This window comes from Cynocephalus volans, chromosome 1 (genome assembly GCF_027409185.1).
Source record: "Cynocephalus volans isolate mCynVol1 chromosome 1, mCynVol1.pri, whole genome shotgun sequence".
NCBI classification, from domain to species: Eukaryota; Metazoa; Chordata; class Mammalia; order Dermoptera; family Cynocephalidae; genus Cynocephalus; species Cynocephalus volans.
In genome coordinates, this window is record NC_084460.1 from 125,135,715 (window position 1) to 125,148,303 (window position 12,589).

The 12,589-nt window shown below is 35.5% G+C and overlaps 1 protein-coding gene across 2 annotated transcripts in view; it reads left to right on the plus strand.

Annotated features, from left to right (window-relative positions):
- The window catches only part of GSK3B (glycogen synthase kinase 3 beta), a 202,084-nt gene that overhangs the window by 86,646 nt on the left and 102,849 nt on the right, over positions 1 to 12,589 (plus strand). For both annotated transcript variants that reach the window (XM_063093408.1, XM_063093415.1), the window contains exon 3: positions 8,354 to 8,437. In XM_063093408.1, the coding sequence (XP_062949478.1) occupies positions 8,354 to 8,437 (84 nt within the window). The remainder of the gene's footprint in view (positions 1 to 8,353; positions 8,438 to 12,589) is intronic.

The window sequence follows — 12,589 nt, forward strand, 5'->3', positions numbered from 1 at the left end:
CACTTTTTTTCATAGCCAGTGATCTTCACAAAACAAATCTCTTGCTTAAAACACATTAGTGGCTCTTTATAGCTTGTAATACTCTTTAGCCTTGTATTTAAGACTTTCCACCTGACCCCTTTCCAGAATTTTATAAAGTAATAAGCAAATTTTTCTTAGCTCCTGTCCCCACTTATCTATAGCACTTTCAAAGTGAGCTAGATTTAATCACGTTGTGTTGTAGTCGTTGGTTTGCTTACCCATTAGAATGTGAGACTTTAAGAAGACACAACAATCACAACAATTTCTTGAACATGTTGAGACAAGTGAACAGATATGATGCAAGAGGGGAGGGGAGAGAGGGAGGGGGGAAGGAGGAACGGGTAAAGGGTCATGAAAATCAACTACAATGTATATTGAGAAGTTAAAATAGAAAAAAAAAAAAGAATGTGAAACTTGAAGGACTATGAATTTTTGTACACTCATGACTCCAATTCTGACAAATGGTGGGCTTCATAATATTTGTTGTACACGTGGAGTTATTTTGAGTTGATTTTTTTAGCCAATTGTAGGGTCTTTTGGGGCAACTAAATTTACTGTGGAATCAAAGATTTAGAGATGCATTAAGTGCTTTTTCAGTCCTGGTGCAATTACTAATGGTGGATAATGAAACTTTGGATAACCCTCATTTTTTGCAGAGATGTATTTTGGGAAAATATTCATTAAAGCAAAACCTTTGAAGGGCTGGCCAGATAGCTCAGTTGATTATAGCACAGTGTTGGTGACACCAAGGTCAAGGCTTGGGATCCCTGTACTGGCCAGCATCCAAACAAACAAACAAACAAACAAAAAAAAAAGGAAGAAGAAAGGGCAAAACCTTTGAAGTGAATCCTATTTTATGAAAGTAGAACTTTCTATGATAGGGGAAGGGATCTCCTGATAGAATGAACTTTGGTGAAGAATAAAAGATGATAGACAGCCATGTGCTGCCTACCATACACCTATAGTATTAAGCTTGCTGGTTGTTTTTTGACCTAAATCTTCAGTTTTCTATATTGAACTTCACATAATGGTATATAATGTATCCTTCCAGGAATCCCTTGACTCCATGCTTTTTCAAGAGTTCTTCTTTTTAAAGTGTGAGGTGTGAGAGGTAAAAATGAACAAAAGCCTCTGTGTAGGCTTTAGAGGTGGATATATGTTAATAATTATTGGTTAAAAGAAAAATAATTTTTTCTTTAAATGCACCTTTCAGGTTTTCTTATGCTTGTGTGGTATTTATTTCATCTTGGGTAGTCATTTTGTTTTTTATGTAAGATGGGAATGATTATTAAGAATCTAGTTTAAATGTATTCTTTTTTCTGTATTGGAAAATAATGCCTTTATAGACAATCCATTTACCACAATGGATTTCAAATTTTTAGCTACGAGCAGATAATAAGAAATATATTCTACATTGCAACTCTGTTCGTAGAAAAGTAACTAAAACAAGTTTCATGAGAAAGTTCTTACTCTACTGTGTGTAAAGTTCAGTGCTGTGCTGTGCTATGCTATGCTATTTATAGTGGATTGAATTATGTCCCCCCAAAACTCCCTGAAGCTTGAATTGTGTCCCCCAAGTTTTATGTATTAGAAACACTGTTACTGTTAAGAGGGTGGGAAATCCTATTATGGTAATTGAAAGGTGGAGCCTTGAAGAGGTGATTGGATTGTAGGACCATGCAGTAGAGAATGGATTAAAAATGGTGGCCAGGGTATTGATTGAGGGCTTTAAAAAAGGAGAGTCTGTCTCTCTCTCTGCTTCCACCACCTTGCAATGTGAGACCCCTTGGTCACTGTCACCACCACCAAATGGACTTGGGACTTCCCAGCCTCAGAAACTGTAAACAATAAATTTCATTTTCTTTATAAATCACCAGTTCCAAGTTTTTTGTTATAAGCAACACAAAACAGACTAATACACTGTTCTATTCTATTCTTCGCTATTCTATTCTATTCTCCTTCCCCACGCTTAGCAGTGCTGATTAGCTGGAACCGATAGTTTGGAAAATATGGGTCTACAGCAAGTTGGAAGGTAGAAGCAATTACAAATATAGGGAATTTACTTTGTCAAAGACAAAATAACCTGCTTTGAGAGCTTTGTGGGTGACACAGAAAGATACAAAATTTAACTTTTGTTCTTAAGGTACTCATAGTAAGTTGGTTGGGCAAGGGGTGTGTGTGAGTGTGTGTGTGTGAACTATAATGTAATACCTGATTTCTGTAAGCTACTTTTGAAAAGCACTCTTTTATGTTACACCATTGAGCTCTCGTCAGAGAGAGAATATATAATAAATTCCAAAATATTTGTAAGTGCTGCAGAAAAAGATCAGTGTGAGCTGGAGCAGCTGAGGATGTCTCGTGAAAGAGGTGGGAGTTAAGTAGGAACTTAAAGGATGGGTAGAATGTGTATAGGTGGGAAGGTGAGTCAAGACATCAGTGGCTTAGAATTGGTAATGAAACAATATATTCAGGAAGAATGAGAAGCAAGATCTAGCTGTAATATAGAGTTCATATTGGTCATGAGTGGAAGATAATAAGTAAGCTGATAAGGAGCCAGATTACAAAGTGATTGTGACTTTATCTTGTAGAAAATGGGTCTCTCTGCCTCTCTCCCCCTTCCCCGTCTTTCTCTCTCAAAATCTATTTTATCTGTTAATAATATTGCCATTCCACCTCTCTTTTGTTACTATTTGTTTGCATGAAAAATCTGTTTTTATCTTTTTACTTTCAACCTATTTGTGTCTTTGAATATAAAGTGTATCTCCTGTAGATAGAATATAGTTGCAGCTTTCTTTTTTTATCCTGTCTGACAATCTCTGCCTTTTGACTGTATGCCTAGTTCACTCACATTTTATGTAGTGTGTAATATGGTTGGAATTACCTGTGCCATTTGGTCATTGTTTTCTATGTCTCTCATGTCATTTTTATTCCTCCTTTCTCATTTACTGTCTTTTGTGTTGAACAAATATTTTTTAGTGTACTGTCTTAGATCTGATGTTGATTTGTACCCTTTAAAAAACAACCTTCTTAATGGTTGCTCTAAGGATTACAAGTTGCATTTCAATTTATCACAGTCTACTTCAGGTTAATACTGACTTTATTCTAGTAAAATATAGTACCTTTGCTCTAATATACCTTCATTTTCTCTCCCCTCCTTTGTGCTGTTATTGTCATATGTATTAGATCTGTTTATGTTATGTCTATTGATGTTATAAACCCAACAATAAACTGTTGTTATTGCTTATGTCTTATCTTCTGCCTTTTGATGAAATTAGGAGAAGGAAATAAAAAATATATTTATATAGTCATTTGTATTTTCTCATTTTTATTTAACATTTCTGATGCTCTTTGTTTTTCCTTGTAGATTCAGATTAACATCTGGTATCATTCATTTCCTTTCAACCTGAGGGACTTTAGTATTTTCAGGTCTTCTACTTCAGAATATTTTTCTTTTTTTTTTCTTTTTTTTAAATTTGAGAATGTCTTCATTTTTCCTTTCATGTTTGAAGAATAGTTTTGTTGTAAATAGCATTCTTAGTTGACAGTTGTTTCTTTTTTCTTTCAGTGCTTTGAATATTTTTTTTTACTGCCTTCTGGCCTCCAATTTTTTTCCTGATGATTAGTCAGCCATTAACCACATTGTTTTTTTCCTCATGTATGCGATGAGTCATTTCTCTGTAACTACTCTCATGATTATTCTTTGTGGCTTCAGATTGAAAGTGATGTGCCTAGATGTGGATCTCTGTTTTTATTGCATTTGGGGTTCATTGAACTTCATGGTTTGGTAGATTAGTATTTTTCATCAAATTTGGGATGTTTTCAGCCATTGTTTCTTCAAACTTTTTTTCTCCTTTCTCTTTTTCCAATATACTGCCTTTACACATATGTTGGTATGTGTAAGGGGTCTTTGAGGCTCTGTTCATTTTTCTGCAGTCTTTTTTTTCCTGTTTGTTCTTTCTGTTGGATAATTTCTGTTTCTGTTTTCAAGTTCACTGATTTTTTTTTGTATGCCATCTCAAATATTTTCTTGAGCCCATAATGAAGCTTTCATTTTTATTATATACATTTCAACTCTAGTTAATTTACACATTTTAAAAGTTAATATTTGTTGTGTAATTGTTATCATATGGTTCTTTAATTTTTGAAATATGGTTTCCTTTAATTCTTTCACCTTAATTATAATAGCTGCTTTGTATTCTTTGTCTGCTGAAACCAACAGCTGCATCTACCCAGAGTGAACTTCTGTGGACTCCTTTTTTTTTTTTTTTTCTTTTAATCTGAGTATTAGTCAACATTTCCCATTGCTTGCATGTCTCACAGTTTTTTAAAAAACTGAACATTTTAGATAATATATTGTAACAATTCTGGGCTCTGATTTTTTTTTTTTAAACCTCCTGAGGTGGTTTTATGGGGGGTATTTTTTGGGGGGGGAGGTAACTTATCTAGATGTAATCTCTGTAGAATCTTTCTCCTCAACGGGTAGAAGCTGTTGAATTCTGTGTTAAAATTTTAATTCTAATTTTCATTTTTTAGTCTGACTTCATAGGGGTTGACCCTTTGTCTACACAGCTTAGTGGTCAGACAGTTATTGGTTAGAGATTGTGCTCAAACATCTTGATTATAAGGCTTCTATCAGCTTATTTAGGCCCTCTATGCCTCTCACTTCCAGGATCTCCCTGTTAAATTTCTGAGTGTCTTGCCAGTCTGTCTTTTTCCTCAGCCTCAGTGTAGCAGAACTGTGGGCTTTTCTCCATTTTTTCCTATCAAATTTGCTATTTTTACTGCCAGTGCCATGGGGCGCATAGTTTTTTGCTCTCTGGCCTACATGATGGTAAACCCTCTCTGGAAGCAAAATTCCTAGTTTTACCAACCCTGCTCTGGTAAAACTACCTGACTGACTGAGTTGGGTGGTAGTGAGGGGATGGTAGCCCCTGGCAAGAAGGTTACTTTCCGCTAGCTGTAGTGTCTAGCAGCTTTTTGTGAATAAATGCTTCTCATTTGTTGTTGCCTTTGATCAGTTTACAGAGCCCTGAAATGCTCTACAATGTAGTTCAGCTTTATAGGTGTTTTGTGGAGGGGGAGTGTGGATTAGCTGATCTCTTCATTCCACCATAGCTGGAAATCTCTCCTCCTGTTAAACTTTCTAACCCCTTTGTGCCCTGTGCCTCCTACATCCACTTTAATTTAATCTAATCAGGTTTTTCACTACTGTTGTACCGAAACTGCTCTTGTCAGAGTTACCAACTCCTGCATTTGCCATATCAATCATCAGTTTTCTGTTTTTGTCCTAGTCTCTCAGCAGCTGTTGACATAAATGGTCACTCACTTTTTCTTTCTTTCTTTTTTTTTTGACCGCTGACTGGTACTGGGAAGCAAACCCTTGACCTTCGTGTTACAAGGTTGTGCTGTAATCAGCTGAGCTAACCAGCCAGCCTGGTCACTCACTTTTTCTGAAAACCCTTTCTTTACTTGGCTTCTAAGATTCTCTCCAGTTTTTCCTTCTACTTCATTAACTATTCTACTCTATTTACTTCTTTTCATTTCATGATTTTTTTTTCCCTGTATGAATTTCTTCCCTAGGGAATACCGTCAGGTCCTCTTGCTTTAAATTCCTTTTGTGCAGATGATCCCTAAATGCATATTTCCAGCCCCAGCTCTCAACCTCACTTGGATGTCTAATAAGGATTTCAAACTTAATAGATGGAAAAGAGAAGTCTTCATCTATTTTCTCCTTTAAAGTTATTCTCTTCAACTTTTGAAATGCTCTTTTGAAAAAATAAATGAGATTTTGTCATTTCCTTGGTCAAAGTTTACATTTATACAATATTGCCACTGCCTACCTCTTAACTTATCTCCTATCTCTCTCCCCTTATTCAGAATGATGCAATCACATTATTCTCCTGGCTATTGCTTGAATATGCCAAACTCATCTCTAGGTATTTACATCTGCAGTTCCCTATGACCACAGTGCTCTTCCCTCTGATCTTCACATGATTCTCATCTTTGTATCAATTAGGGTTTTGTTTAGATTTTACCTACTTTATGAGGTCTTCTCCGACTTCTTATCAAAATATAGCCCCTTCTCACTATCATGTTCTATCTTCTTACTTTGCATGAAAATATATTATTTATTCTTCCCTCTTCTCCATAGACTGTAAGTTTCATGAGAGTAAGAACTTTGTTAGTCTTGTTTATTGCTTACCACTGAACAGTGCCTGGCACAGAATAGGTATGCTATATTTGTAGAATAACAGCGTTTCCTGTAGAATTGGTATGTCATTATCAACTAATAAAGAATGACTTAAGTAAAAATGGCTAGGATTGGGATTGTTGTGTATTTAAGTGCATCTCAGGCATGAAACTTTGCCTAACATTGGCTTGAATAAGTCTTAAAAAATTGCTCTATGAAATTTATATTTTGGATCTTTTAGGTAATTTTAAAATGAGGAAATTTAAGCCTCCTTTCTAAAGGAATAAAATATGAACAGAAAAGTAAGGGTAAATGAATATTTAGGTCTCGTACTTGCTTCACTTATATATTCTTATTTTTTTATGACCGGTAAGGGGATCGCAACCCTCTGCACAGTGTGGTCTGCACCACGCTCAGCCAGTGAGCGCATCGGCCATCCCTATATAGGATCCGAACCTGCGGCCTCAGTGCTCCCAGCGCCGCACTCTCCCGAGTGAGCCAAGGGGCCGGCCCACTTATATATTCTTTTTGATCAAAGGTAGTATACACAGTCTTACAGAACTTCTCTTATCTGGGAATGTAATAGTTCTCTGTTACTTTGGTTAATTAGCCTGGAAAAATAATTTATTTTAACATAGTTGGCTATGTTAAAAAACAATCAATCTTAAAAACTGTATATCATGAGAGGAGTAAATTTTGGCTTTACTAGCAGATCTCCCACAAAGCTAGTTACCTAAATGTGAATTGGCAAAGTATAGAAATACCTTCAGAAATAGTTTTAATTTGGAATGGAAATGGACACAGTTTTGAAATTGGTCAGGTTTTCTGTATCCTCTCTGCAACAGTCAGAACTTGAGTCTGATTGATATCAGTTATTATCTTTGTAAACACAATTGTACTGTCTTTCTGTTTGTTGCTTGTCTTATAAGAATTTTATAATATTAATAGAATGAAAGATTGATGTCTTGTAAAGAAGTTTTAAATATCACTGTATATATGAGCCCAGGCTCAGAAGGTCAGTTTAAAGGAATATTCGCTTATCTCTGCTTCTGTGTTCTAAGAACTGGAGGCCACCCTTCTCTAGGATAGGCCCCTTGGCCCCTTTGCATCCCTAACCCCCCTCTTTTTTGGTCTCTTTTCTGACCATAACACCATTTTCCTTCCAGATTCCCAGGTGCATTCTTCATGTTTTGTAGTGCTTCTAAGTCATTATTTTAAGTAAAACTTTACTTTCTGGCACATAGCTGGTATTTTGGTATTCTGTGTTTTGTAATTTGGCCTTTACTAACTGGATTTCTGACAGTCAAGTATATTGTTGGAATATATCTTCTTTGTTAATATATAATCTATTCAAATTTACTACCTTGAAATTTATGGTGTCAAAAAATCAGCATATTATTTAGCATTTTCTTTTCATAAAGAATGAGCATAACTTTGAAACTTCCCAAAGAGAAAATTATTTGGATGGTCTACAATCTGCCAAGACTGTGCAGTTTCTACTATGTCATGTTTTAACTCTTTCTAAAACTTAGCAACTGAGCCTTTTTCATGGGGTTAACTCTTAGTTTTCTTTCCATTGTGTTTTAGAAGACAATAGGATTGTAAGAGCTTTCTTTGACCCCAAAATCATTTATTTGGTGAGAAATTTGATTTTTTTATTATTATTATTATAGTTGCAAAAAATTACACAGCTCATTTCAGGTATCTCTTATGTACTATAGACCAGTGTGCTTCTCAAACTATTTCTGGTAAAGTACCAATTTTTACAGTTTCCAGTTCATCAAAGACTGATATTTTTGTAAAGTAGAATATAAATGAAATACTAGAAAGGTGAAATTTAAAAAAATACAAAATATGGTTTCCAGTTCTTATCAGATTCATAGCTATAAATCAGTTCTGTCAAACTGCTATAAAAGATTCCAAATTCTCTCAAATTCTATATTTATCTTATTGTGGAGCAGTAACAAATAATTCCATGGGCTAGTATCATAGTTTGTAGATCAGAACTGGTATGCAGAGTGTATTTTTAGTAACATATATAGCCTGCTGTTTGTAGTGTTTACTATTACTTTAGAAGTGTTTTGGTCAATATGATGAATAGCTGTTATCCTTTAAAAATATTTGTATATGTTTCCTTTTCAGAACCGAGAACTCCAGATCATGAGAAAGCTAGATCATTGTAACATAGTCCGATTGCGTTATTTCTTCTACTCAAGCGGTGAGAAGGTAAGTTTCACAGAAAGTGTGTGCTGAATATTGAGATAAATTTGTTATTCTTATAGAAATAACCCCAGCCCTCTTCAGTGAGATAGTTTTGCTAATTGAGAGTAAGAATTTGAAAACATAGGCCCCAGTGGATTCTGAGCCCAGGATATGCTCACTGAATATCATTAGTTATATCATGAAAATGTTAATGAGAAAATAAACAGAATTTTAAAGAATTTTCTTCTTGTTTTGAACATCTGTCTTCAGTTCTGAAACAAATTTGTATATTTTATTAAGCCTTCTGTGTTCCTTATGTACTTATGGAGCCCTCTGATAGTTGACCTCTTTATTGGAGGAAAGAAAATTATGCCATTTTGTTAATTGTAAATTGATTAGAGAAGAGGAAGCAGGAGGACTTTGGTAGGACCAGAATGAGGGGCTAAACATTGGGAAGCAAGTTTGACCTATCCTTGGCCAGGGAAAAAATTGGAAAAGGTATAGTATTACAGAGCTTACTGTAATTGGTCACTATATCTGTTCACATTTAATTCTGTGAAAGCAAAGGATAATTAAAGAAGACTTTGTGCTGTGAACTCCCTCCCCCTACTCCCAGTCTTTCTCTTCAGGAGTTGGCAATAACTAATGTCATTGTACTCACTGTAGTTGGAAGTAGAGAAAAGCAGTTTGTTCTGCTTTACCTTGGTCTTTTTCTTTTTGCTTGTCACTGTTCCTTCTTCCCAGAGTCGATCTTTCCTTATATTTTTCCTTCACTAGTTTGGGGTGAAGGGGCAGGGCAGGTAAAAAAAATCTCTTGATTTTTTTGGCTAAATAAATATGACTTTGGATAAGTTCACTTGATATTTTGGACTTCAGATTTCATGAATCTAATATCTAATATTCTTAGATCTGTAGTGCCTCTTGATTTCTAGCCTGTGGTTCTCTTTATATAACTGTTTGCTACTGTAACAGCTTTTAATCGTTTTCCAGTAAACTTTATTTAGATTATTACTTAGAAATTTTTTGTTCACGACAGAGCCTGTAATATGGGAGGATACCTAAGTATTAAGCCAGCATCGTGATATACATGCCTACAGATATATAATTATTTTGTATACATGTGTGTCATAGCTAATATGTTTTTACAACCATAATTAGCAAATTGGCCCTATACTGACACTTGTTTCTTAGATTGTAAACCCACATAAGTATTTGAGTTCTTTTATTTCTAAACCCAATTACTTGGTTCATGCTACTTTTTTTTTAACCTAGCAGACTGCCTATTATTGCCTTTAATCTTATCTGTTTTAGTATGTCTTTATTTTTTTCCTGTCTCTTCCCAAATAAAATTATGGAGCATCTGTTATGTTCACAGAACTCTTATAATGGAATTTTGTGTCCTCGTGTCTTTTCATTACTAGTTGCTAGACGTCATGATACCCCAGGGAGGAAAGTAAAGGTCAGAATTATTTGTTCCATGAACCACTAGATTGTACGAGGGTATTTCAAAAAGCTTGGGGAAAATACAGCTAAAAGATAATATGAATCTTTCCATGAACTTTTTGAAGACTTCCTCATATAGATTCATTTGCAAAGAACTCCTTACAAAGTGCCTAAACATTTTCTCTTGATTACTTATTTTAATTAATATAGCTTCCTTTTATGCTAGGCACTGTTCTAATGCTTTACTCATTTAACTCTCATGAAGTTAAAGAACAGAAAGGGAAGATATCAAACCTTTTGAATGCAGTTCACCTAATGGCTTACCTGTCTGGTTTTGGTATGGTGGGAAGCTCCCGTTACAGTCAGCCCTTATGATGACTTAATCCTGCCTTGGGGGTGACAACTGACTGATTGTTTTCTTTGCCCCAGAGCATGATTTCCTCCCTGCTGCTGCTCACAGCTTTCTATTTATCTGAAATGTTCTTACAGATAAAGAGCAATCAAGAAGTCATTAACAGAGATTAACCAGAAGGGCAGTGAACCTCTGCCTATTATAAAAAGAAATATACTTTCTAATATTTTATTTATCTCTGAATTTTATCTTGAGCATTGTAAATTTTCCAAAGTGAAAAAAGACACCTTTAATGTTGGATAGCTCCATTAAAAACAAAACAAAGAAAATTATGATATATTGCTGAAAATAATCCTTTTTTGTTAAAAAAAAAAAGGCAAAGTTTTTTGAAGATAAGTAGTTCTGTTCTTCATGTTCAAGACTTCCCATGATCTCCCAGCCACCAAAAAGATAATTTCTTCTTGCCCCATTCATGATCTCCACTTCTGAATTATTCTGGCAGGACTAATATATCATTCAAGAGACCAAGTAATAAATCAATTCTTACCATAGGAGAAGGTAGGCTCTGCTCTGGGATTGAGAGCTCAGGTTGGTTATCATCAAATCTGATTCTCCACAGATAGGTTAACTGAGAGTGTCCACTGCTGTTTAGAAAAGGATCTAAAGGGTCTAAATATCTGTGAAATTTTTACAATGCTTAAAGATGATTTATCTCTGAATGTGACAGTCCTATATTCAGTAGGCATTTTTCTAGCAGAAACATTTTACATTGCCAGTGTGTATATATAAGAACAGTTTTGGAGGAGGAAACAGTAAATTAGTAGTTTGAGATGCCTGTGAGACATGCAAGTAGAGATGTACATGTATGACTTTATAGGTGGTATGTGGGAAGGGGAGGCGGGCTCTAAGTGGAGAGATGACACTGAATGGTGGGTAGCCATGTGGAGTTTGGGGAGGGAAGAGATGGGGTATTGTTTGAGTCCAGGTCAGTGAAAGGCTGGCAATTTGACAGTATTGCCTTCTGTTCCTAGAATTTGTTGAGGGGTGAGATCAGTCTTCATTTGAGAGAGCTGCAGAGAAACTAGTGCCTTTGGGTGAGATCCAAGTTTTGTCTAGGGCAAGGCGGTAAAAAGAACCCCCCGTGAAGAGATTGAGGTTATCAGAAAGTTTCTTTTGGGGGTTTCAGAAAGCACAGGGGAAAGCTTTGGGAGGGAGATCAGTGATAAGAACACGAGCATAAAAGGAGGCCTGAGAAGTCAGGCCATTAGGGGATGAGTTGAGGGCTTGGTGAGGGAGAGAAAACAAGAATTCAGTGTTTCAGGATTATAGGGATGAAAGGGTTGGTTAGGTTCCAGGTAGATGAGTTCAAATGTATATGGGAAGTTTTAAAAAATCCTCTCATTCTCTATAATCATCCCTGACTCTCGTTCCCTCTCTGTCATTTTCTGTTAGTTATCTTTAATATTTTCTGTTAGTATCTTTCTCTAGGTCTTTTTCCTTTCTCTTTGGTCTCTGTCCCCCTTTCTGGGTTTCTCCCTTTTTCATTCTAGGCTCTAGGTTTCTGTCTTTCTGTCTCTGGGTTTTTATTCCTCTCTTGGTCTATGTAACCCCCTCTTTTCAGATTTCTTTTCCTTCTATAACTTTGTCTCTCCTCTCTCTCTGTTACTCCCTGTCTTTGGGTCTCCATCAACCACTTTCTCTGGGTTTCTGTACCTCTCTCTTGTTGGGCTTCTACCCATCTCACTTTCTTTGGACCTCTGATCTTCTCTAAATCTTTGTATGGATTCCTATGTCTTGAATCTTCCTTATTTTCTTTCTTGTTGTCTCTTCTCTCTTACCCTTTATTACTCCCTTCTTGGAAAATTTTAAGAAAAATAGAAATTGTTCACTATCACTATCCTGATCTTTGACTTCAGTTCTACATATCTTATTCCATATATATATGCTTATATAGGTGCACGCATAATTATTTATAACCTTATAATATTCAAGTTCTCATAAAAACTTTTCTGCTGCCTCATAATATGTATAGTTATTGATTACATAATATTCTGTTGAGTTGTTGTACTACATAATATTCTTATCTGTTCCCCCATTGTTATTTTTAATTTTAGAGTTGTAGCTAAGCTGCTACCCTATGGCCTAACCATAATGTTTATCTGTAAGCACTTTTCAGCTCTGGGTAAAGTTAAAGTAGGATTTCTGTAATATTTGGCAAATATTTTCACTGACCACAATTTGAATGGTATGTCTGTTTTGGTAATCTTCTTTTTATTGTACCTCCACCCTGGCATTTTAAAGACTGCTTTTCTTTAGGGATTATGGATAATGAGCTTTTAGCCTATAAAAGGAAAAGGGATAGCTGGTGTAACTAGAAGAAA